The sequence below is a fragment of the Eriocheir sinensis genome, chromosome 41 (genome assembly GCF_024679095.1).
Source record: "Eriocheir sinensis breed Jianghai 21 chromosome 41, ASM2467909v1, whole genome shotgun sequence".
NCBI classification, from domain to species: Eukaryota; Metazoa; Arthropoda; class Malacostraca; order Decapoda; family Varunidae; genus Eriocheir; species Eriocheir sinensis.
In genome coordinates this window covers 13,699,445-13,726,872 of record NC_066549.1, presented here as the reverse complement: position 1 = coordinate 13,726,872, position 27,428 = coordinate 13,699,445, and the positions used below count along the sequence as shown (strand labels likewise).

At 38.1% G+C, this 27,428-nt stretch overlaps 1 protein-coding gene and 1 long non-coding RNA gene across 4 annotated transcripts; one reads left to right on the top strand and one right to left on the bottom strand.

Moving 5' to 3' along the window:
• Positions 1 to 27,428, top strand: LOC127009681 (splicing factor U2AF 26 kDa subunit-like). Of its 3 annotated transcripts, none has more exons than XM_050883000.1 (7): positions 1 to 107; positions 1,884 to 1,971; positions 6,768 to 6,834; positions 8,555 to 8,703; positions 11,228 to 11,361; positions 13,008 to 13,100; positions 22,037 to 27,428. In XM_050883000.1, exons 1-7 carry the CDS (start codon positions 64 to 66, stop codon positions 22,200 to 22,202), a joined length of 741 nt encoding a protein of 246 aa, XP_050738957.1. In that variant the 5' UTR covers positions 1 to 63; the 3' UTR covers positions 22,203 to 27,428. The 3 variants fall into 3 exon arrangements, with proteins under 3 accessions (XP_050738957.1, XP_050738956.1, XP_050738958.1); XM_050882999.1 differs by lacking the exon at positions 22,037 to 27,428 and adding an exon at positions 13,570 to 13,821; XM_050883001.1 differs by lacking the exons at positions 8,555 to 8,703; positions 22,037 to 27,428 and adding exons at positions 6,054 to 6,109; positions 13,570 to 13,821.
• LOC127009682 (uncharacterized) lies at positions 14,892 to 22,029 on the bottom strand. Its single transcript, XR_007762133.1, has 2 exons — positions 17,709 to 22,029; positions 14,892 to 16,958 (listed from the first exon to the last, which is right to left on the bottom strand). It is a non-coding gene; the product is annotated as an uncharacterized LOC127009682 (long non-coding RNA).

Sequence of the window (27,428 nt, the reverse complement as noted above, 5' to 3'; positions counted from 1 at the left end):
GACAGCAGAGCGACTTATTTCCGCAAGGAGGTATTTCTCGCAACGCCGGGAGTGTTTGTAAACATGGCCGAGTACCTGGCATCGATTTTTGGCACCGAGAAAGACAAGTAAGCAATATTGTGACAGGTGGGCGGCGCTTATAGTTTTGTTGACTTAGAAGTGATGGCGTTGGGGTGTCTTCGTCCCGTGACCACACCAGGGCGTCGAGTCATGACCCAGGACAGCCGGCAGGGGAGGACAAGACAGAGAGGGCGTGCAGGGGAAGCCTTGCCTACTCTGCCCCATTGCTAATTTTTGCATTTATTACACTTCCTATTATTTCACTTCCCATTATTTCTGTCTTTCGTGTGAGTTATTTGTTCGTTCTATCCATCTTCCTTCCTTCCTTCCTTTATTTTACACGGCTTTCACTTTTACTTCTGTTTGTGAATGTATGATTTATTGTGTTTTTTCCTTGTTTTTCTTTTCTTCTCCTCATTTTTTATTTATTTATTCTCAATTTCATGTACAGGTATTATATTCTCTTGTTTTATCATATCCCTCCCCAGCACAAGCTCCCCATACTTACCAATAATATAGACTCGCCTATAAAATCCATGCGGTTTACATATGATCTACATCGATCCTGTTGCCTGCCTCTATATTCATCTGTGTTTAGTGTTTGTCATATCAGTTCTTGAAAGCTACTGTGGATGTAGCATTAACTATGTTTTCTGGGAGTTAGTTCCATGTACCGGTATTGACAACTCTCTGTATGTGAAAGTGTGTTGTGTTTGTGTTTTGTTGCATCTCTTGTTTGTATATTTGTTTGGAGTGGCCACTTCAGGTTGTGTTTGTAGTCTGGAAAGTGAGTGTTTATTATTGTTTTCAATGTCACTCATTATTTTGAAAACTTCTATCAAGTCCCCTCTCCCTCTCCTATCTTCAACTTGGGAATGTCAAGTCCTTTTAGCTGCTCTTCATATGGGAGGTTCTGAAGTGATGGTACAATCTTGGTGGCTCTTCTTTGAACTTTTTCTGTTCTGTTGATGTTGACTCTACTTTGGGGCTCCACACTTGCACAGTGCATTCTAGGTGGGGACGTATGTATGTCCTGTATACACTAGCTAAACCTTTCTCTTTCCAGTGCTTGAAAGTATGTTTGAGTAGGCCTAACATGCTGTTCGCTTTTGATGTTATTTTTTCAATGTGGTGTGTAAATTTTAGATTGTCTTTGAGCAGAACACCCAGATCCATTTCTTCTGTCACTTGTTCTATGTGAACTTCTTCCATCTTGTATGGGTGTTTGTCCTTTTGATGGCCAATATGCATCACTTTACATTTTGGGATGTTACATCTTAGCAGCCATGTTTTGTGTCACAGAGTGAAGGAGAAGGAGGAGAATTCCTGAGCAACACAAATATCAGTGATTGTGGCCGCACCAATCAACCCTTTGTACATTTAGTTCATTGTCACTCACTAACGACAATTCTCAGTCACTAATAAGATGTCATTGACAAAATCATAGTGTAGAAGACTGAGCCCCTGCATAGTTGGCAGAAGACACTTTTTTTTAGAGAACATACAAAAGCACTCTTTACAAAGTGATATTAGAAAATAGGGAGGATAAAGTGTTTTTACAAATATGTTGGACAACAGCTGAGCATCAGGTTGTGTGATCATGTTATATGAGTTTTTTTACGTTAAACGTGATCTTTCATCACATTCCCACCTCGTCACTAAATGTGCTTGTGAAAACTAAGAATCCACAATGCACATAAATTTTGGAAATGGATTTTACTCTCATTGTATTTATGGAGAAATTGCTAGTGTTGCAATTTCATACCAGACTAGGTTACCCTTTGTGTACATTGATTTCTAATGTGCTGTTTTACTGTTTCCAGAGTAAACTGCAGCTTCTACTTCAAGATTGGAGCTTGCCGTCATGGAGACCGATGTTCCAGAATACATAATAAACCTACATTTAGTCAGGTATGATATTAAGACCCACATTGAGTAGCTGAGTGTAATAATTGAAGGATTGTCATTGTGTCATTTAGTGAAAGGAATTTCTCAATTGCAACAACTTTCTGCTGTGTGATTACCATTTAAGCATGATGTTATTATTATCATGTCATAAGTTTTTAAAACAGCATATCAATACAGCAATATATATTGCAAGACATCAGGAATATCCTTGTAGTAGTTTCATTCAGAACACGTGTGTTGACGGAATAGATTATTTTATATCAAAAGTCTTTAATAACTTCTTGCTAGATGGTAGATATATGATTAAACCACTTGCTAGCATGGATGTTACCATGTTAGATTGTTTTCATATATGATAGAGAAGGAAACTTAGATGCAGAGCTATAGACCATGTTTTACCAAGCTTCTATAATCACATCTTAACTGTTAGTTGGAATTAATTAACTACTGGGATCATCGTTCTCCACTAGGCTTGGAATGCAGGTCATACTCACCAATAATGTTAGGATTCTTCTGGTTTGCCTTGTTCTTCAAGGCTGTTTACAGTTTATATTGATAATGGACACATACGTATTAGTAAATAAAACTTTGCCCACTTGTTCTTTTTCATTGCAATATACAGGATGTTGAACTCCTATGAGTGAGTTGCATACAAAGATTGTACTTTAAGAAAATGGTTGCAGTTTCTCATAGACACCAGTTTCTTGTAAATAACATATGTTTCATTCAACCAATATCATATCTTAGTACTATATCTATCATCTTTTCTTGATTGCATGGATATCACTGTGTGCATGATGCTCAAAGACAACTGAATGGGATCTAGACTATTCAACCTACTATTGAATATTTGGGCTAGAAATAATTTTTGTGAAACCATAAATTCCAGTGTTTGCCATCTGTGTGCTGCAGAATAGGTATAGACTTCCTATCACAACATTAAGTTCATGCATGCAGGGTGCTCATTAACACTGTTCTGCATCATAAAGTGCAAGGAAAGAAAGGAGGGTGGTGGTGACTGAAACAGTAAAAAGGTTGGGGCTCATGAGGTCAAGCATTGACAACTTCAAGAGCATAAACCTTACAGTAGTAACTAGAATACCATTCATTTTATTTCCAGGTGTGCTCCTTAAGGGAAACATAATATCATCAATTCTTCTATTTCTCACTATGCAATGCTGACACTTTTGAAACTGGCTTATCCTTAATGTTAAATTAGTGGTTAGAAAAATTGTGTTCTGTTGATATCTATTTAAGTTTTCCAGGCCAGTACTTTTTACTATCCTTCATATCCTGGAAATCTCTACATCTGGCAACTCTCGTTTTTTCAATATTTTTGGATATGAGATCCCATACTGTTGGTCACCTTTTAAAGCTGCCCCCTGCCTCTTACCTTTTCAGTTTTCAGTGGTAGTTCTCATTTAACTCATTGTTGTGATGACTAGTTTGTGTTATGGGTTGCTTTCCACCAAGTGGGAGCAGCATAGCACAGTTTGAAGGTGCTGCTTTACAGAGAGAATAGGAAAAACAAGCATTTATAGTGTGCATGAGTATATTGGTGTTCAGTTTGTGTGAAATAGTATTGCCCTTGGTAAAGTAGTGAAATGGGGTCTGGATGGTTGTGGGTGGATGATGCCACTAGAAGTGTGATTGAAGTTGCAAAGATAAAGTAGCTAACTAACCTCCCATGACATGAACTATATGATATATGATTCTGGCTAAATTATTGTTGTTCTTTGATGTTCGTTTTTCCTTTGCATACATAATATGTGCTGCTATTACCAGGTGATTCAATTCTGTAAACACATTTAAGTAATTTGTATTGTTGAATTGGAGGGACATGATTTTGGTAAATGGTGCCATGCTGTAGTCAAACCCTTTCACCAAGTCCATTGAGGAGTTGGTTTCCGAGAGTCCTTTCCTCCCCTCTGCTGTGCCACACAGCCCCAACACTCATTTTTTCCTCACATATGTTACCTATAGGTAACATATGAGAGGAAGAGATAGGTGTAGGGACTGTGTGGCAGAGCAGAGTGGATTAAAGGACCCACGAAATCCAATGCCTCAATGGACTCAGTGAAATGGTTTGACCATAGACTGTTTTGTTGTAATGCTGGGGATGCTTCTCTAATGATGGAATGCAGGGTCTGGAGTATATATTCTGAATCATATGGATAAAATAAACATAGTCTGTGTCCTGCCAGTCCTAACATTTGGTTCAGAATGATATCTTAACTGGAAATGATGCTGCTAGCATAACTGATACCTTTACTTGTACTATATACCTCCACATTTTGCAGGGCTTGTTCTTACTGATATAAAATGTATTCTTTTATTTCTCTTTTATTACAAGTAAAAAAGCAGACATAGGGTTAAACTGTTTTTCATTTTAGTAATGACAAAACAGCTACTTCTCCAAAGAAAATAAAGGAAGATGTCAAAAAGAGGTTGTCAAATTTGATTCCAGAGATATCTTGATGCTTTCCTTTAGAAAAAAGTTTCAGTCATTGGAAGTTGGAACTACAGCTTTTATCCTTCAAATGAGTAATATTCATGGGAGAAAAGGCAAAATACAGTATTCATTTGGCAATTATATCTTGTATTTGGACCCAGCCATAACATAATAGTAGTAATTCTTCAACCGAAAAAATACATTGGTAAATGTTACTCATCCATGGTGCCTGCTTTCTAAATTTGAACTGTGTCTGATATAGTGGATTCTGAAGGTGCAGAATATTATTAACCCTTTCCTTGCGCGCGGCGTGGACACGACTATCCCCTAAGGCACAGTCGGGCACCCCAATGGGGGGTCTCTTTTAACTTCTGTATCTCAAAAACTATATTCATCACAGCTAAAAACCAAAAACACCACTGGAAAGAGGAGGTCCAGATCTATAGGAGTCGGTTATGTATGCCTCTCTTGCGAACGTACATGCACGTTCATGGAGTGTTGAATGTTAACACTTACGTCGGTGCGTGTGGGATGATCAGCCATATTGAGGTAACTGCGGACATCTCTCCTTCAGAGCATTGCCAACTGCAATATTTACAACTATTTGGTCAAAGAATCAGTCAGGTGATAGGTGAAGCTATGCAAAAATGCTGCTACATTGGGCAAGAACATCCACCAGTTACTCGTCCGTAGATTTGCCGCGATGGGCTGATATGATTTTCCACCAAATTTAGTGGGTGAAGAACCCACTCAATTGGCAATCCTGTGTTGTGAGAATTAGTGCTGGAACACTCTCATATGCGGGAGATTTGAGTGCAGGTGGAGCTCGCAGCGAGCGTTTAGCACCACCAGCAAATACGCCTAACGCTCGCTGTGAGCGTTTAGCAATGAACGGGTCAATGATGATCTCATGATTTTTTGCTTGATTTTACTTGGCAGTACACACAATATAAATTTTTCCATTATACTTGCAGTAATGCAGACATGGCAAGTTCAATATTCTCTTCTACTTTTCATTTTGGGGGGCAGTAGTTTTGTAGGTTTCTTAAAAAAAATTCCATGACTGCTTCCTCAGGTGTAAAATAGAAGTAGAGATATCAGACAAGGAAAAATGCCAAGATGTGAGGGAGTAGGTCAGAGGCATGATGAAAGGGGCAGGTGAGCAGTGAACCATTGGCAGATCATGAAGATCATAATTTGAGTTATTGTATTGTGGTGTGTGTTAGAATGGGGTAGTGTTACGATGATCAAAAGTTCAATGATTAATCCTTTAACTGGTATCCTATGCAATAAGTTCCTATTATTTGTACCATTTGAACCCATGATTCACATAGAGTGAATTAACTAAACCTTCAGATACTTGGTGTGTAGTTGTTGGCAGTTTAATTTTGTGAATGGTAACTCTGCAACTAAGTTTAGTCGTTTTTGTATATCATTGATGAAGAACATTGTTTAGTAATGACCTAATACCATTATTTTTGTAATGGAAGGCAAAGTCACTTACCTTTCTAAAAGTGTAAGAAATGCTTCATGTAGTCATGTAGTTTGTACACTGATTATATTGCTTCAGTAGCACCAAACATCTTTGTAACTATGCAAATCTCCAGTATTTACATGATGTGTTTGTTTACAGTGTGTTCCGGATATGCATTATGCAATATTCTACCTTCTTCCAGGAGATAGGCAAAGGTAACACACATACCCCATCCTGCTCCTCCTGCTGATGCTTCACCCTTAAGAGGTCTCCTTGGAGCCCCAGGACTGACTGAGGCCTTCACATTTGTTATATTTGATTATAAGACCTATGTTTATTTTCACATTGCAGATGACTGTCTGAAAGTATTTAAACTCCTTATGACTTACATTTTCATGATAGCAATAGGATGCTTGGCATAACCAAACAAATATTAACAGTTTCTTTGTTGTTGATATTATATATATATATATATATATATATATATATATATATATATATATATATATATATATATATATATATATATATATATATATATATATATAATATATATATATATATATATGCACACAACATTATTGTTAAGAATAATCTTGATACAGTTTCCCATCCATTGTTTTGCAAAGGTATATGGGTGTCAGTACATTTGGATAAAATTTTATAGTCACATAACTTCTATTATAGTTTTCATGCAATCCCCATCATCATTGAAATGTGAGTAAAATTGACAACAGATTCATAAAAGTATTCAAGCTGTATTTAACATGATTGGGGTCACATTTGAAAGGTACAGAATGCCATGTTATTTGACATTTTTAGTTGATGTGTTTCCTTTCATATGTTTATGTACTTACTGAATACATTTTACAGACTGTGCTTATCCTCAACTTGTACTGCAATCCCCAAAACTCAGCCAAGTCTGCAGACGGCTCCCACTGTGAGTATCTAGTTCAAAGCCTTAGAGATCCAATATGAGAAATAGGAAATAGAGAAAACCTCTAAGTCAATCATTGTTCTTGTGGTTCTCTTCTTGTTTCTGGTCTTCTCTTTTGACTTCTTTTTTTTATACTTCCTCTTTGTCTTGCCTCTAGACTTTTTGTCTTGCCTCTTATTACATTATCTAGTGAGGCTTCAAGTCTTCTCAATCCAGCAGCAAACCACGTTATCCACCACATGTACCACCAGTGGTACATTAATGATAAGAAAAAAGAAAAACATAATTTCAGTGATTGAATTATAAACACAGTAGAAACACATAACAGATTAATGAAATGCAAGTTTAATGATGAAAGTATCCAAAACTTTGATAATGAAAGACTTTCATTCCTACCAAAACAATGTTTTTTATCTAACAAAGAAACACTAGACGAATAAAAAAGCAATATCCTTTGAAATTCAATGAAATATTCTTTTATAATGTTGCAAAAGCAATTAGTCTAAAGAGATATAACAAATGATGAATGTTTTCGTTATTACACACCAGAGTACAGAAAAAGAACCTTTCATTTAACAAAAAAGTCTCCTATTTATGGCCACACATAAAAAGCAGTATCCTTGAAAACTCATGTAGATATTCCCTTTTTTTATGTAAAGCAACCATTCTTAAATTATATAACATTTTCCAGGCATATAATAGATAGTATTCTTGAAAAATGAGCTTTATATTCTTTACTTTTGATCTTACATAAGTACGCCCTTGGGATCCCAAAAGGTAAAATTCACGCCTTTCATATATTTATTTCAAGTCATTGTGTGGTTCAGTGAGTTCCCTTAACCCCTTTGGGACACAAAAAATAATCGACTGTGTTGGCCAGAACGCAAAAAAACGCCGATTTTCGTGTGCGCTTTCTGATGGTATATTCGGAATTTCAATTATTTCCATACTTCGCTTAGAAATCAAGGAATCAAAAAATCAAAAAATCAAAAAATAACTGAACAAAAGTTGTAGATATGAGCAAACCAAACACAGAAATGCATAGTAATTAAAAAAAAAAAAAAAATCACTCACCTACAGGAGGTTGGAGCGAATTTCTGGCGGTCACGTGTACATGCGCTCGGCTTCCTCTGTCACAAGGCAAACGACAGGAGAGGAAGTTTACAGAAGACACAGGTCATGTCAGGTGTGATGGTGGGGATGAGGGGAAGGGAGGGGGGCAGAGCGCATACCAGGGAGAAGGGTCACTGGAAAATTCCAGGCCGCCCGCCCCTCAGCCACTCCTTGTTTCCCAGCCGGCCACGTGACTCAAGGGCTCGCCTAACATCACCACTTGTGTTTAATGTTTTTTTTTCTCTTCCTAACAACACAACATGGACAAGCGCCGGTGGAAGTGGATGGCTGGGGAGAGGGTGGGGTCTCGCTTCCACCCTCCACCTGTGTGGCTAGGCGTATTTTTGTATGTCTACTGCGTGGAGGTTGCCAGAGAGTGTTTATCTGAGTAGGGAAGTGGTCAAGGACACTGAGAAAGCGAGGGAAATTTAAAGAAAATGGGCCGTCTGCAGGTGGGACGAGCGTCCTGCAACGGTAAACCACCGTTTGGCCGCAGGCGGGACGGGCGTCCCTAAGGGGTTAAGTGAATTTTTTTGTCACACTTGAAATCCCCACACATTATTTTAACATAGGTTACCTATGAAGCATTCAATGTTTTTTCTCTCCACAGCAACAGTAAGCGATGAGGAGATGCAGGAGCACTATGACAATTTCTTTGAGGAGGTGTTTGTTGAGTGTGAGGACCGTTACGGCGAGATTGAAGAAATGAATGTGTGTGACAACCTTGGTGACCATCTGGTTGGCAATGTTTATATCAAGGTAGGAGCTTCAGTCTCCTTGGTGTTTAAGACTTTCAGTATGGTGTTGGAAAGTACTGCTAGGAATCCAAAGGCCCCAAAATGTAGAGCTAGTGTTCAAGCTGAGGCTGAGAGTGTATTTACCTATTTGTAGTCTACTGGGCCAAAGCTAAGCTCTAATAGTCCCATCTCCATATCTACATTCATCCAGCCTTTCCTTCATTTGTTGGACACTGTTCACCTCCACTACCTCTTCCCACAAGCTGATCCATGTGTTAACACTTCTATATGGAAAACTATACTTTTTTTAAGTCACTCAAACAGGTTCCTTTGTTAAGTTTCTTCCTACGTCCTCTCAGCCCCTGCGTTCTCACAGTTAAAAAGAGATCATCTCTATCCACCTCATCAAACTTATTTATCATCTTCTACTGCGTGATCAGATCTCCTCTCTCCCTTCTTTGTTCCAGTGTCGTTAAATCTATCGCCTTCAGTCTGTCTTCATACGTCATAATCAAGAGTTCTGGGACCATTTTAGTTGCAATTCTCTGTATCCTTTCCATTTTTCTGATGTCCTCCTTTTTGTGAGGCAACCACACAACTGCAGCATTTTTCTAATTTTTCTCGCTTGGAGGGGCCATTAAGAAACATGATCCCCGCTGCTACCAGGTTAAACTGTGGATAGACCAACGCTTCATTCCAGTGATGATGATTTAGTAAAGACGATGATGGGAATTTATTTTTCTTGTTTATGTTAATATAGTAAAGGGGTGTGAAATAGGTAGGTGCCTATTGCCCTTTTCTTTTATGTGTTCACTTCATTTCATTAAGCAAAAGGAAAAAAGCATACATAGTAAATCTATTGAGAAAAATATTCCAAAACTGGTAAAAGGTAAAAGGATAAGTGAATATAGAGAGTAAAAGAAGTAAAACAAGTGATTTAAGAAAGGAAAAGAAAGGTAGAGGAAGATTATATAAAAAGTTATTCGGTAAAAAGTTCAGTGCGTTGTATAATTGTAATAGAAAAGAATACTTGAAGCAGTTGATGGAGAGAACAGAATGGAATAGTGGAAGTGACAATGTTTGGGATAGAAATGGAGTAATATTGAGGGAAAGAAACTTGAAAGGAGATGGAGTGAATAGTTTGAGAAGTTTCTGAAGATGGAAAACCTGGGATGGGCAATAATGGCATGTTTGGGCATGAGTGGAAGGAAAAAGACCCATGAATGAGATGGCATCAGTAGAGAAGCTAAAGAGCATTAGAAATCTATAATGTGGAATGACAGTGCTAATAACATGAAGGAGAACCGTGGTAGACTGAATTCGTCTCATATAAAGAGTGGCTTGGATTTTAGGAATGGTAGGAGACTGGACAAGGGGTATCATGTCCCAGTCTACGAATGAAAAGGAAGCAAAATTGGATCAGGAGGTCATTGAGATATTGATTTATTGAGTATATAGTAAGATCTTGCCAGTAATGATTTCCAAAATAACTTTATTGACAATGGTGGTAAGTTAGGATAAATAAAAAAAAATCTTCATTGATCTTTGGATTCTCTTTAATAACAGATTTTATTGATTTATTGAGTATATGTAAGATCTTGCCAGTAATGATTTCCAAAATAACTTTATTGGCAATAGTGGTAAGTTAGGATAAATAAAAAAAATCTGCATTGATCTTTGGATTCTCTTTAATAACAGATTTTATGCCAGTTGGAAACATCTGGGTACATTTTGAATAGCATTTGTTTGCCACTATTTTGATGACTTTGTAGCCAGACATGCATTTTGATTGCATGTATTAAGGGATTTATTGGTGCTGCCACCCCAGGATGTTAATCTGTTTTTCCTGTTAAAACCCCTCTTATCTCTATTTATTAGTTGAAATAATTATGAATTGTTATTGAATTGAAATGAGCAATATAAAACTCATTGCTTCTCATTCATTAGCATGAACTTAAAAAGGCATTATATGATGCCTAATACTAGTTTCAACTCTGACTCATGCACCTGCAAGTGAGACATGGGCATGGCTGAAAGTTGGAGATCCAGGATCTGACCCATAAAAATGAGTTATTTGAGAAGTGCTTGTGTTGTAAACAGGATGGATATGAGAACATTGAAAGTATTATTGAAGATTGGATATGTCTAGTAAGTGATGATCCCCAATAAAATGGGAAGACTGGGTGATAGAATACCTGAGAGAAAGGTGGAATAGAAGAATGTGAGGACTGGAGTATGCAAGGCTTGAGTGTATAGATAAGAGCAAATGGAGACCTTACCTGTGGCCACCCTTCAGTAGAAACTCCAAGGAACAGTTGTCAAAGGAAATAGATCACTGTTTCCGTCAATGTGAAGTGAATTAGTTCTGTAATTGTATACTGACTTATATTATTATTTAAGTGTCTAGTAACCATCCAAGTGAAAAGAAGAGACATATAGTATGTCCCATTCTTATGGGTATCTCAAATATAAAAGGACTACCTAACTGGTATTAAGCCTGTGCCTGCTATAAAATTGTCTGTTAATTTTTCTTGTCTACCACACAGTTCAAATACGAAGAGGATGCAGAGAGAGCAGTGGTGGACCTAAACAATAGATGGTTCGGTGGTCGTGCCATTAACGCTGAACTCAGTCCAGTGACGGACTTCCGAGAAGCCTGCTGTCGCCAGTATGAAATGGGGTAAACTTTACTTTAGTTGGTTCTATTGCCTGTGCTCTGTCATTAGCAGAGGGTACCTTGTGATAAGCAGCTTGTAACACAGTGCATGAAATAGTTCATAATATCAGAAATCTATGATAGTTTCAGTATATGCTTGCATCATTCTATTTTTTTTACAACAAAGGAGACGGCTCAAGGGCAACAAAAAGAGTGAAAAAATAAAGCCCGCTACTCACCACTCCCATAACAGACAAAAGTAAAGAGTAGCCAAAAGAGAGGTCAATTTCGGGTGGAGAGGTGTCTTGATACACTCTTCTTGAAAGAGGTCAAGGTATAGGCAGGAGGAAATACCAACGAAGGAAGGCTGTTCCAGAGTTTACCAGTGAAGGGGATGAAAGAATGGAGATGTTGGTTAACTTGCATAAAGGGTTTGGACAGTATAGGGATGAGCATTATATATATATATATATATATATATATATATATATATATATATATATATATATATATATATATATATATATATATATATATATATATATATATATATATATATATATATATATATATATATATATATATATATATATAGTTAGTTAGTTAGTTAGTTAGTTAGTTAGTTCAAGGGCATAAAAAAAGGTAACAAATGTGGAAAAAAACCTGCTACTCACTGCTCCTATAAAGAGTTAAAGGAGTGGCCAAAAGAGAGGTCAATTTCGGGAGGAGAGGTGTCCTGATACCCTCCTCTTGAAAGAGTTCAAGTCGTAGGCAGGAGGAAATACAGATGAAGAAAGATTGTTCCAGAGTTTACCAGCGTGAGGGATGAAAGAGTGAAGATGCTGGTTAACTCGTGCGTAAGGGGTTTGGCCAGTAAAGGGATGAGCTTGAGTAGAAAGTCGTGAGTTGCAAGGCCGCAGGAGGGGGGCATGCATGCAATTAGCAAGTTCAGAAGAGCAGTCACCATGAAAATATCGATAGAAGATAGAAAGAGAGGCAACTTGGCGGCAAAATTTAAGAGTTAGAAGGCTATCAGTAAGAGGAGCAGAGCTGATGAGACGAAGAGCCTTAGACTCCAGTAGAAAGTCGCGTGCAGCAGGGCCACGGGAGGGGGGGAGGCATGCAGTTAGCAAGTTCAGAAGAGCAGTCAGCAGAGCTACAGCATATGCCCCCAACTTAATCTTTACCTGTATCTTAATTTTCTAGTGCTTCAAAAAATTTAATGAAAACCTATGCAACTCCTAAATGGTTACCTCTTCAGACTGAGTGAATATTGGTTGCATTAGAATCACTACCTCTGTGGGTATTATGTGTATTGCTGTAAAACATGTTATTGATGTTATTATATTGTTGCAGATTGCTTGAACCATGTCTACTTTCATCACTTCTGAAACCCTTTCTTTCCTCCCTCCTCCCCTGGCCCCTTGCCTGACAACAGTATCAAATAAACTATTGGCTGACATGGAAATTTTTATTGAGCAACAATATTCTACCAATGAAAATACGGTTTGAGAGCAACACTATAGCAGGCTTTTTATTTATCTTTTTTCCCCTTAAGCTACCTTTATAGAGTAAAGAAATACCTCCAACAAATCAAAAGGAAAACAGGTGTAAAGACTAAAATTGTCTTGGGTTCCTAATCATCATCATTGTCTATTTGTTATCTTCAGAGAATGTACGAGAAGTGGATTCTGCAACTTCATGCACCTGAAACCCATCTCCAGAGAACTGAGGAGAGAATTATACAGTCGAAAAAGAAGGCGGTAAGTCATCTGGCTGATTACCTCAAGATTTCTTGGAAACTAACTTAAGAGACCCCAAAGCATCAGAAGCTTAGTGAATGAAATCTTTTTCAGACAGTATGTATGGAGTTTCTCATTTAAACAGTTTGGGTTCAATGGTCCTATAAGCTTGCAATGATTTCTCCACAACAGCAAGCTGCAAAGGTTGTGTAACTGTTTGGTCTTAGAGATCAAGTAAAAACTGAATTTATGAGGAATGTATGCTTATATGATCTAGAATTATGTAAAGGAAAATAGAACAGGATGTAAGTGATCCAGAAAAGAAAAAGTATGACTATAATGGGTACTTTAGATTTAGCACATCTCAAGATTAATGATTGCATTTCATGATATATAGGAGAATTTCTCTCAAAGGGGATATCTCCATATTTGCATTTTTATAGGATTATCTGCTATACTCTTGTCTTTTTGTAGCTCCGTTTATTTCTAGCTTACAAATGAAGTCTAAGCTAATTGTAAAAGTTGTCACGGACTGGACAGCAACTTCCTTTGGTTTGTTTCCTGTACATCCTAGGAACTGGCCCCACCACGTCACCAGCTCTACTTCTATTCTTTGTAGCTCACTTATGTCATGTAATACTAATTTCATTCCTTCATCATTAAACAGTAAAATTAATATGGACTAACAGTGTCATAAAATTCATATTGACAAAAAATGCAGTCTGGATCAATGTTATCATAAGCCTTGATATCAGTGAAGAAAGATAGTGGGGGTTCATATTTATGCTTTTTTTATTCAGTGTAGAATTTTGCACAATTATTAAAATACTGCAAAAATAATTAATGATATGTGACAGAAGTAGTTCTCCTGTAACTGATGATTTTAGAATTAAGATAATGCAGAGATGAAGGAAAGCAAGTAATTTTGTATACCGAGTTGTAGGTGTTACTGCCGATCAGAGAGACAAAGAGAGAGTGAGAGAGACAGAGAGAGTGAGTGTCGGGTCTCTCTCTGTCTTTCTCACTCTTGTCTCTCTGATCGGCGGTAACAGTAGGAAACTGCCAACTATGGCTTCACACTGTAGGGTGTATTTATCTAGTTGTAATATTTGTTGCAATATACAGGATTTATCAAAGATTATGTTGTTCCATCTCCATATTTAATTTTATCTGATTTTGAATTCATGGATGTTCTTGGCTCTAATACCTCCTGCATCCTGACCATTCGTTATTTGAACTTTATTCTTTCAATATTTGTGTTTAGATTCCTTTTTTCTTTGTTTCATCATACAGTTCCTTCCATTTCAACTTGTAATTTCAAATTGCAAATTACATTTCCACCTGGCTGCCAGTCAGTCTCAGCTTGGCTGCCTCCTCCTCTCCCCTCTATCTTTATCCAGTTACTAGGCTCCTGCCCACCATCATCAGTAAATGCCTTCAGTAAAATTTAATGATCACAGACTCACAGGGTGGCAGTGTGTGAAAGCATCATCCCCTTGCTTGCTCCTCTCAGTAGCTGCCTTTTCACTCGGTATTTCACTTTCACTATCACTTTTTACATTCTAAATGAGATTACATTTAACTAACACATTCTTCAACATTCTTTTACACTCTGCCACCTTTCTAGGTCAAACAAGTGTCAGTCTCATCAAGGAATGCCTGGGGGGCACATTAACTTTGAGACTCGTTAATCGAAAGTATAATGAGTTGCACCTGCGCCCCATATTCAGGGATTCACTATTTATAGATTTGCAAATTCGTGGATTTTCCCCCAATTGCACAAAGGCAGCCTCAAAGAAATTTTTGCAGCGCCATTCCAAACATTCACAATCTGCTTTTGGACAGTTTGGCCATTCTGAAGGAAAGGACGCTGTGTACATGCATAAATCAGCATAAAATCTCATATTTAGCATCATTCATCAGCTATACGTACTATAAACTTTTTACAAATGTTTTATCAAAATCCTCAGTGTTGCATACTCCCCATGAAGTCTTTGCCATTTTCTTTTTCAACTTGAGGTGCTTAACCCTTTGCCGGGCACTCGTAGAAATGCAGGATATATAAAAAAACTTTAAATTTGTTAAAATTGAGGCCTTTCTAAGACATTTTTACTCATATTTTTCAATTTGACACAACTATCCATTGCAAAGTTGCATCAAAGTAGACCACATGGGCTAGTGGCCCAATTAGCAGATAATTGTCAACATCTCTAAACATCCCGTCTGGGCTACTTTGCCTGTTTTGGTATAAAAAATTTCTTTCATTATTTTTATTATTTAAAAATTTGTAAATAATCTTCTTTTTATAAGAATTATTTGTCTTAGAAGTAAATCTTCCTTATAAACTGTTCTAAATGTATAATGAACTACTAGGTTGCTTTGCAGGCAAATGAAAAAAGTCCCTGCTTTTTTATCATTTATTATTATATGTACAGTTGCGATATGAAGTGATGTCGCCGCTCTCAAAATGTTTCGTACAGGAGCATTTGAAGGTAACCAAAGTGATGTGTACTTAGTGTTTATGTTATAATGTTCCCTTTTAATGATAATCTATAAGACGTTGTGATGTAAAACACGGTAAAATAACATAGTAGTACCTGAATTACAATTATACATTCAGTTGCTTTAAAAAAAGCGACTGCGAATGTCACGTGTTGTCCTCAGTACTGAAGACAACCTTGAAATGATTTAGCTCACGTCGTGTGCTTATCTTTGCAAAACAGTTGGTATATATATATATATATATATATATATATATATATATATATATATATATATATATATATATATATATATATATATATATATATATATATATATATATATATATATATATATATATATTATATAAGCTTTTGTCATCGTTATATTGACCCAGAAAGGCAATGATATTTGCGATCGGCGGCAAAGAGTGAGCTTGGAATTACAAAACACGACTGTTCTGAAGCTATTTATTCCTATTTTTCCATCTCCGACTATCCCACGGTAGTTATAGGCTGTGGGCATCTTCCCTTGATCACTATCATGCATTAGAAGTCCACGGAAAGGTTTTGTTATCGTTATGTTGACTACGAAAGGCAAAGAGTGAATCAGGGCTGAATAATAGGTTTGGTGCGTGGGCGATGACGCCATCATCATACGAGAGTTTAAATTAAATCAATTATGCCATCCTAGTTTAGGATATTGACTAATTATGCATGTCCTATATATTGTGCATATGTTAGATTTAGTGTTGTCAACAATGATCATGAAAAAATAATTTTACTTTCTGTTTGAGTAATATTTCAATATTTGGACTTCATTTGACTTGTTCCTTGGTGAACGAAAACACTTTGTGTCAAAATATTTCGACAACTCTTCGTAAGACATCACTGAATATTTCTTTTCTATTTTTTTTTCTAGCTTCTAAAATATATTTAGTTAAGTTATGATGAAGATACAGGAAAATAATGGTACTCTTGAAAATATATAACGATACTTGCGTGATCGAAAATAAACGTACATGGTGACATCACTTCATATCGCGACTGTACAGACAAAAAATAGCAATAGACGTGTCAGGTCTCCCACATTCATTGGGAAAGGTGGACATCCATTACTGGGCAGCTGATTGGGTCTGCTGGTGGAATGGAGCAGAGCAATACCTTGTGTCTGATAGACAAAGGCGGCCTGGCAGGTTGCACCTGAACAGGTGGATATCTCCCTTCTTACTGCAGTGCCTGCAGGTTTGCTACATGAGGACGTAGTGAGGCAAGTGGTGAACGGTGGTGTCCTGCCGCTCAGCGTGAGTTGGGATAGATTCCCTCTGTCACCACTTCGGTAGGGAGATATGTGGAGCAGGGGAGCTCCTGGTGGGCCTGGAGACTACTGCCTTGGTACCTTTAATGAAATTAATGAGCCACTTTAATGATATGTCTGCATCCAAAAATAATTAAATGTCATTAGTCCCTTTACCTAAATGTCTGAGTTTGTCTAAATGTGTCTGTAATTTAATGACTGAGTCACTTTTATTAGATGTCTTTAGTGCCTTAACTTAATGTCTGAGTCCATTTACTTAAATTATCTCTTCTTATTTACTTATATATTCTTATTCATTCTATGTTATTTATATTTATTCATCTATTTATATCATATTAAATTCCTGTATATCAATTTAATATTCAATTTTATTAATTTTAAGCCCCTCCCCCCCCAAAAAATGGAGCATAGGTTCCTGTTTTGTAATTCTTAACATTAAAAAGGTCACAAAGCAATTTGGGCATAAGTTTCCCTTGTTTTTTTGTAATATTTAACATCAAAAAGATCACCTAAAAAAATTAGGGTAGTTTTTTTTTTTTTTTTTTTTTTTTCCCACTGTCATCATGTGGAACAATCAAATAGATAATCACAATCACATATGGCTATCATATAACTATAATCATAATTAGGCCATATCATAATTAGAGTTACGTAAACTGGCAAAAGATCCCATGCGGGATGAGCGTGGTTACTCGCATTGAGCCCGCATGAGATACATACTAAATGTTGGCCACCAAATCACTTACTTACTTCCACCTCACACTAATTTCACTCATATCAGCATGTAGGACAACTATTTGGCTATGTCCTATAAGGTTTTGGTAAACTTACCTCCATTGTGTTAGGTGTTGGGGGAGCAAGAAGAGGAGCAGCTTTACGGAAATCCGCTCACTTCCGACTCTCGGCCCATACTGATGCATTCTCTCGCTCCCAGCATAACTGTCAGGTGGGCTAAGGAGCTGTGATTGGCTGGAGAGTGTGACGAAAGATGCTTCTATTGGCTGAGACAAACAGATGCCATGTATGTCATCAATGGGTGGCTTGAAATGCTTATGAAATCACGTGTTTAGGTATCCCGACCAGGTTTCTTGAGCGGCAAAGGGTTAAACATATAGTACCATGCGAATTATTTACTAATGAACGCTTTATTCTTTGAAAATAAGATAATAAAAACTGGATCCTAACTACAAGCACAAGTCTTCATACATGCACCCATTAAAATTACATATACGCATATGATGACTTGTTAGTATCAAAAATACTGAATACGGTACTGCACTGGTGGTACCCACTGGTATTGGTGCTGACCAGTCTGGTACTGATTCTGTGTCATATTGTTGGTACTGTCAGCACCTGTTTTGATACCAGTACCTGCCCAGCCCTCCAATGCCAATATGACCATTTTGTTTATATTTCAGCTGAACAGCTACTTGTAGTTATGATCCAGTTTTTATTACCCATTTCATATTCTTGTTGCCTGATTTTTATAGAGAGAAGCATTCATTAGTAAATAATTCACATGGTATAATATGCTTAAGCATCTGAAGTAGGAAAAGAAAATGGCAGACACTTCATGGGGAGTATGCAACAGTAAAGTGAGGATTTTTATAAGTATCTGTATTAAGCAACCACATCACAGTCACAAAATCATGTTAGTCAATCTTAGTCATTTAGTTAATCAGTCAATTATGAGGTAAGGGTCTTGATCTTGATCATGATAAATAATGCCGGACACCTCTATGGACGTCTTGAGTGTGTTGATGTATCCCACCCAGTGTTAAGGTGAGACACACAAGCACTTTTTATCCATAAAGGGCGAGACATTCTCTGCCAACTAATTAGGTAACACAAAAACTTGACAAAATTACTTGTGAAATATTATGCACTTATCTGATAATCCTGGGAGCTTAACCCGGTAGCAGCGACGGGCCAAATTTGTGGCTTTACCGCATACCAGCAATGGGCCAAATTCTTGCCTTGACATGAACCCCCCAAAGTAGAGGATACATAAACTGATCCCAAATGCATTGATACATAAATATAATGGTTTGCATAAGTGATGATTTTTTCTCATAAATTCGCTTAGAGGGGCCTTTAAGAAACATAATCCCCGCAGCTACTGTTTAACCATTACTGGACTATGGGTGTAGCTATATGACATCGGCAGCCTTGGCCATGGTTGCAGGTGTAGCTATAATATCCCGCAAGCCATTTCGTGCTGAAATATTCCAGTGAATGTAGCAAAAATAGATTGTATGGAGAAAAATACATCACATCAAACTTTAACATTTTTTTCTCCGAAACTACTGAATGATACTAAACAAACTGTACTGTGCTGAAATTGGACATTTTTCTTGATCATCAGTGTATTTTTTGCATCTGGAAATATTGAGAAACACACAGCTAATGCTCCCTCACCCACATACCCACCTCTCCTGCTCCCACTAAAGCTTGATCTCATTCTTAGTCAAGTTCCAGGCACAGGTAACTCTCAATTTACGCGAGTATTGTGTCCTTGAAGAGGTCGCGTAAATCAAAAACATTGTAAATCAAACAAGAGGTAGGTTTGTACCTTTATTGCCAACTGTATCACTCTGACTCCTCTCCCTCTCGTGGTTCCTCCTCTGGCTGCCCTTCCCCTCGTGGTAGCACAGCAGCGAGGATGTTGTTGTTGTTGAGTAGCATGGCAGCGTGGGTACTGTATTGTTGTTCAAGTGGCGCGCGGGAAGAACTGAGCTCAGCTGTGTGGCCGCGACACCATGTGAGTCCAGTAGCGTGAGACATCTGGTGGCCACTCCATAAAATATCGCGTATAAGTGAAAAAAAACGTATTTATTTCAAAAACGCGTAAACCAAACTCACGTAATTCGAGTTACCTGTAAGCTGAATCTAGTGAAACCAAAATAAATCTGATTGGAGTGATGGTTTTTGAGTAATTGACCTGAAACTAATTAACTTTAGTGCTCGGCACCTACTAAAATAACCTGTATGGCACGTGAACAAGTACTCCAAGTTTGGGGGTTAATGGAATACAAGTTCATAATTTTGTTGATATGCACATGATAAGATTTGAAAATGAAATATCATTCAAATTTAAGTCATTTAACCCTTTCATGCACAAAAAGTTTAATAAGTTTCTCCTTCCACTGCGACATCCGTCTGGGGCTTCCTAAGGGACCTCGCGAAATGGCCTGAGCATGCGGTGAAATTTTTTTTCATGTTATCGATTTCATCCACGAGTATTCTTTTTCCTGGCATTATTACATCGTTGGTTTTGGAAGAGATTATTCTGCTTTATGAAAGAAAACAATATCAAGAAATGCAAATAAATAGCGAAGTTTACCGACTCCGATAAAAACATTGATCAAAGATAAATAAAAAATCCTTACGTTCACCACCTCGTAGCTCAAAACATCCTGAATCGACTTTTTATGATTTATATGCCAATAAAAGGGTATTTTTATGAGGATTCCAACGCTATCATTAGAATTTTCATACAACCAGTAGTTCTCGAGAAAATGGAGGGAAACTATATTTTTCTATCTATTCTGTTCTCTCCAGTAGAAGAAACAGCTCAAGGGCATCAATCAAAACACAACGGGCAGGTCAAGGCGGTCAAAATAGAAGTCAATTTTGGCTGGAATAGTTTTTGATAACAATAACAAAACGATTATTTGCTGTCTGGAAGAACTTCGCCAGACGCAAAAAATAATCATAATGATTGCCTCTAAGTCTCTCTCCCTAACACTCTCTGCTGGAGTTTTTTTCACTTTTTCCATCATCACCATCACTTTCATGAGAATCATTATCATGCTCTGTACAAATGGGTCTCAAAATCTTTTCACTTGATAATTTCTAAACCATATTTTCTAATAGTAACAGTTACTGGTCCCTCTGAATATAAAACAAAATATTGTATCGCGGCACGATCACTCGACATCAAAAGTAAGAATAAATTTCACCAATTTCGTCTGACAACTATAATCTAGGCTTACCAGGCTCTGGACACAAAGGGATGACAGTCCCCGCTCACAGGCTGTCTGCCAAGAGGCAACAAAGCCACGGGCATTTATCACTTCAAATCCAACGGCATGAGAGTTGATGATTAGTTTATTTTATAGGTCAAGCTTGGATTTTTGATGCATAAAATTTTGATGCGATTCTGAAAGATACTTTTTTTGACACGATTCGAGTCAATAGCTCAGTTGTAGACGATTTCGTTTTGAAGCGAATCGCGTCATGGTACGGGACAGGGTTAATTTGTTGAGTGATTTAGGTGGTTAAATGTATGGAATGCATGGTGTGGCAGGAGAGAGAGAGAGAGAGAGAGAGAGAGAGAGAGAGAGAGAGAGAGAGAGAGAAAAATTTGTTATGATGAAGGACTGGGGTTGAGGGGGTAGAGGGGGGGGGGAAGATATTTATATGGTGCAATCCTTTGTCTGTGTGCCGGCTAGAAGCGATGGGTTATTCTTCTATACATATAAATTATATTTGTTATAGCTGATGAAGAGTTATGTTGTCCCTACAATATTAATTATTGAATTTTTGGAACAGTATAATCACATTTTTTGTGTACAATCCATGATCAACAATTTTCTCATACATAATGATTACAGTAGGATCTTGTCATCACTGATTTTCAGTATATTGTTCTTGACAATATCAGCAACTTTAAAGATATGTGAAGTCTCTATGTGTCAATTTTCTCAAAAAAAAATATTTTCTGCTGAAAGGAAGCGCCTCAGCATATCTTGTTCAGTGTTTATTTTCCACCATCTTGATGATGTGATCATTAGATTTGCATCTTGTTGGCATGAATTGAGGAATTTTTTGGTGCTGTCACCCCAAGACTTTCATCCATCTTTCACTTTTGAACCCCTCCTATCAGTGGAGTCATTCAGTCAGTCATTTATTTTATACTATAATTGCCATTATTCAATCATTTCTTTTGGGATGGTTCTCAAAATTTAATACTTTCCTAGTCTATTCTACAATTTTCTAATAATTTTCATTAAGAAATAATGAGTAGTTTTTGTTTAACCCCGCTTACAGGCAGACAAGCAACATTGAAAACATAACCTCCTTGCCATTGGCAGAGGTAAATTGCCAGAGGAATAGACGTATTAAATTCCAAGTCCTACAGCTCAATGCCTCCACAGATCACACGGCAGAAGCAACCGCCGAAGGTCAAGGTCCAGGAGCCGAAGATCTCATTCGAGGTCAAGGTCAAGGCGACGAGAATACCGGGACAACTCCACGTCAATGGAGAGGTATCGGTCCAACTCTCAGGACAAGGATCGAGAAAGCAGGTTTGGCCGGTTTTAGAACCTTGCTCAGACGCCTCTAGGTGTCATTGAGGATGACGAATGATCTCATAACTCAGTGATAAGAACATGGTATGGCACTGCTTGACATGTTCTTGGAAACTTTTTTTTTTTTTTTTTATTTTTTTTTACTGCAGCTGGTTTTATGTATTTTAATTATGGATTATTGATTTAGATGAACACAGCTTTAACCCTTAGAGTACGGGTGGTGATATATTTCTCTGGATGGTGTGCACGGGGAAAATTTAGGCATTTAAAAGAGGTGGAAATGGTGTCTTTCTTCTTTGCAATAATTGTATATTCATGTAGTATATATGGTGGTGTAATAAAACTTCTCTCCTAATAATAATAAAAAAGTTATGACAGCCGAAAATATTGCGCATTTTCTCGTGGCCATGACGTGTCGCATAGAAGCACCCCACTCTCTCTCTCTCTCTCTCTCTCTCTCTCTACAAACTTGCCCCTCCCTCCTCTGTCACTGTCACTTTGATTCGCCCGCGCTCTACTTCCGCCCGGAGCAGAGGAACTGCTTGATGCGTCACGAGACATGCCAGATGTATTCTGAACAAAAGTGGAAAATGATCTGTGGCCTTCAGTAGGCTGCGCGCTGGTAACGAATGGGAGTGTGTATGGATGCCAGACGCCTCCACCATTCTTCTGAGTCAAGAACTGGCGGTATATTTGAAACGTAGGGAGCGTAGAGTGTAATGATTATATATATGATCCCCGTACGGGTGGGGCATGTGGTAGCGCACTTATATATACAATCGCCATAATCTAAGGGTTAATACCTAAATTTACTCTGGATTCAATTTAAGTTCTAAAGTAAATATTGAGCCAAGCTCATGCAGGTATGCATATGAAATATGGAATTGGCATTAAATATACATGTTAGTAATGTTCTTAGATGAAAGCATCAATGTTACACTTAGTGGCCTGGTTCATACAAGTAGTTTTCAGCACCTGAGTTCAACACTGGGACTAATTTCCAGGAACAATCAGTGACCTGTTTGTTAAATGGAGGAGTGGTGGAGGGGAAGGACAGTGTACTGCAGCCAGACTGAGCAGTCATAGGAAGTTATTACATAACTTTTCACTGGGAAAGTTTTTTTGTTCTCAATGTCCTTATTCTTCAATACTGAAAACTAAGCCTTGCATTTTGCTTTGAGTGCAAGGATGATTAAGCAGAATATTAAAAATCTCTGAAAATTTTGCCTAAGACTGTCTTGGTTACAAGCCCCAGTAACAAGTCACCAAAAAATTGCTTGTTTGAACCAGCCTTCATTAGTGCTGATACATTTTATATGACTTAACTATTTTGAATGCTTGCAACTTTTCTGATTCCATTATAAAGCTGCATTTATGCATATTTTTAATCTAGTCTTGAATTACCTCTTGACCAGTCTAACCATATGATACTCATCGGCTGTGTGTTGTGTAATGTGAAAGTCAAGCCGGCCTGGTTCATCCAGCATACATGACGTACATTAGAGTTTGATAGCTATGCCATTGCTCATCACAATAGTTGTACAAAGCAACTTTAAAATAAGCTGAATGAATGAGTCTGACCTTGTAATGTAGAATCTCATTGACTGTATTAAGGGTGACATTTAATATGTGTTATATCTGACAAAATGAGCTTCAGAAATTACCTTGGTATTTAAATCTTGTTAAGTTAAGATTTTCTCTCAGGAATCCCATTGCTTCATGCCTGAGTCAGAATAAGAGCTTATTCACATATTTAAGTGATTTATACTAGTGTACAAACATAAGTACATGTTTATGTTGATGCTCCCAAAAGGAATGAAAGACGAGACTACTTAATAATTATTATATTCATGCAATACTTGTAACATTCCTCAGATTTATAATCAATCATAACTTACAGGTTATGGACTCAAGCCATTTGAAACTACAGTACCCTACCGAGTTTCGTGCTATCCGAGTCTCGCGATCCTCGAGTTTCACACTCCAACCTAAATTCTTACCATCCCAACTTTCGTGCATTATCGCCCTGAGTTTCATGCTGCTTTGACATGTACGGGTCACATCTACCTACCGTCGGCGTCACGTGCAATTCCTTAAGGCGGTGTCACACTGGCCGTTTTCCTCCAACCGTTGGGGCTATTGGCAACCACGGTTGCCCGTGCACCCAACCGGGAGTGAGTTATCGGTTGTCCGTACAGATGGAAAATGTTTGGGGGTACGAGCAACCACGTGGCTGTATGTAAACAAACAGACGATGGCAGTGGCTGAGGAGTGAGGAGCAGTGGAAAATGGCCAACCAAGAAACTCGTAAAGTAGACTGACATAGCTGCTTTCTTTACTATTTAATCAATACAGGGCAACTGCTTTGTTTACGTTGTGAATACGGACAACCGACCTTGGCCGTGCATGACGCACACCCGGAAAAGTTGGAGTTGCCGGTCGACCCTATCGCCAACGTGGTCGGAGGAAAAAGGCCCAGTGTAACACCAGCAGCTTAAAGGCACAGTCACACAAGCTAGTTTCTCGGGAATTTCATACTGAAATTATCTCCCTACAAATTTCTGCCGTGAATTTATCTTAAAGTTTGGTCACACAGAGGTCTGTTGCATTCTGGGATATATCAGCTGAAAAACAAAACAAACAATGGTAGCAGAGTTTGCTTTGTGGTGTTTGCTGAAGAAATAGAAAAAAAATGAAAAGAAAGCATTTGTTGGTTCATGAGTGGTTAGCTCGGAGACAAAGGGAGAGAGTGCTACGGCTTGCTACCGTTAAGTGCTACGAGAACTTAGCAGTCCAAGACCTGCTCAACCTGGTTACTCCAAATTTATCTAGCTTCGTAGAACTCATTGTGATACTGGAATAAACACGCAGATAGCTACTGAACCAATCAGCTGACATGCTCTTCTTCTTCTTTTGACCACAACTTACCAACCTCACGAGAAAATAATTGAGATGCTGGTAACTGAGTTACCCCATCACTTTTCAACACTTTCATGGACTGGGTGCTAGGCAGATTTGTGGATCATAGTCATTGTGGAGTATCTGTTGGCACTACCAGGGTCACTGACCTTGTTTTTGCCGATAATGCAGTAATCCTTGCAAAGTCACTGAAGGTTATAGTGATGGCTCTCAAGGCACTGCATGAGAAGGCAAAGCCCCTGGGACTCCAGGTCTCCTAGGCCAAGACCAAAGTACAGATGTTTGGAGGCTTGCTGGATGAAACAGTACAGTTTGTCCATGTATGAGGCAAGAACATTGTTATCTTGGAAAATTTCACATATCTTGGTAGAGTAGTTCAGAACAACGATGGGTCTCGTCAGGAAGTTTTATGGCAGATTGACTTTGCCCACAGTGTTATGGACTCGGTTCAGCATGAGTATATGGCTTTGTTGATATCTGTGCAGAAGAACAAAGATTCAGACCTCAAGTCACTTGTTCTCCCTGTCTTACTCTATGGCTGTGAGACATGAACACTGAATAGTGACTTGTAGGGACAGATTGATGCATTTAATAATAAGTGCCTATGAAGAATTATGGGATATCAGTGTGTCAAACAAGTGACTACTCCATGAGACTGATTCAACATCGAATACCTGCATAGCTCATAAATGCCAACTCAGGCACTACAGGCATGTGGCACACTACCCAAAAGTCGACCCTGCTGACCAAGTTGTTTCTATAAGAGACAACCCTGAGTGGAGGAGGCCAAGGGGATGCCCACAAAGTTTATGGGTTGAGCAAGTCAATAGATCCTATCGTGAGGTACTGGAGATTGGAAGGGGGCATACATGAAGACTTGCCCGAAGGAACCCCCAGGTTTGGTGCCGTAGGGTGGTTGAGGCAATGCAACCCCCCCTCCCACCCCTGGCATATGCCCCCATTAACTGATTGGTTGATTTTCAGACCCAAACCACATCACAGTTCAAGGCGTATATTTATTTTGTGTTCCACAAGATACTGAGGTAATGTGCTCTCAATCAAGCTTTCAAACCAGGCATTTTTACTCCCCAGAGTGGTGAAAAAGCAAAGATCACCAAAGCCTGTCAGTCATCAAATTGCTACATGATGAGGGAGCATAGCATCAAGTAGCTTTTTCTGCAGCATGAAGAAATAAGCAGTTGATCTAAACAAAAGATTAATATTCAAATTATTTTAACAACTGTTCAAAAGAAATAAGTTGGACAAAATATCTCAAAATTTAAGACAATCAACCCTGTTGTGTATCTGTGAGTGAATGAGGAAATTTAGGCACAACATGTCACAAAAATGATAGTGATATATACTGTAAGAGTGAATAATATTGTATTACTTTGATGCTTTTTCTATTTTACTAGCTATGCTGTCCCGTGGCATTCTCTTTACTTGTATACTTGTTAATTTAAGTCAGTCTAAAACATTCACTTTCTGCTTTCCCTTAAATATTAGAAGTTTTTTTAGAAATGCATGCCAAAGATGAAAGATCTAAGATATGAGATGTGCAATACTTGAATTCTTGTTTTTTCAATTCACAAGATTGTACCCAAAGAAAAGTGAAACTTTGTGCTTTGAGTCAGGCAAAGACACCACATCAACAATGAACAAAATTAAACATGCTAGTCATAAATTATATTATTATCCTTCAACCTATATATTACATCTCCCTTTTACAGAAAGTGTTACAATAAAATCACAACCTTAAATAACATTAAAAATCAAGCACTACAAATTTTCTAAAAATATTTACTTGCCCCCATTATTTGTGAGATGGCCAAAGGGACGTTCACAAAGATCATGGCTTGAACTATTCAATACATCCTGCCAGGAGGTACTTAGGATGAGAAGGGGGCCTCCATGGAGATTTGCCTAGAGGAACCTCTATGAGTTGATATTAGTTGGTGAGTGTATTGGAGAAAGTTATGAAAGGAAGAAGTGTGACCATGAAGGTAAAGAGGGGAATAAGGAATAGTATTATCCTGCCAACTCTGTCATATGTGTCAGAGACGTGGACATGGAGTGCAGCACAGCAATCGAGAATACATGCAGTGGAAATAAGTCATATAAGAGGTGCATGTGGTATGTCAGGATGGGATGGAGAAAGTAATGAAAGCGTGTATGAGCGGTTTGGTATGGGTGCAACAGCGAAAGGAGTGGAGTGTGGAGTGGGTGAAGCGTGGTGCATTGAGATGGTTTGGACACGTGATGAGAATGGGGGGAGAATGAAGTCATGAAGAGAGTGTATGAAGTAAGGATTGAGGGAAGG

What these genes read in the sequence shown, in the direction of transcription:
- LOC127009681 (XM_050882999.1), top strand. Translation starts at nt 64, where the DNA reads ATGGCCGAGTACCTGGCATCGATTTTTGGCACCGAGAAAGACAA. An exon ending in ATAAACCTACATTTAGTCAG is followed by an intron (nt 1,972 to 6,767) that starts GTATGATATTAA and finishes TACATTTTACAG; the next exon opens with ACTGTGCTTATCCTCAACTT. An exon ending in TTGGCAATGTTTATATCAAG is followed by an intron (nt 8,704 to 11,227) that starts GTAGGAGCTTCA and finishes TCTACCACACAG; the next exon opens with TTCAAATACGAAGAGGATGC.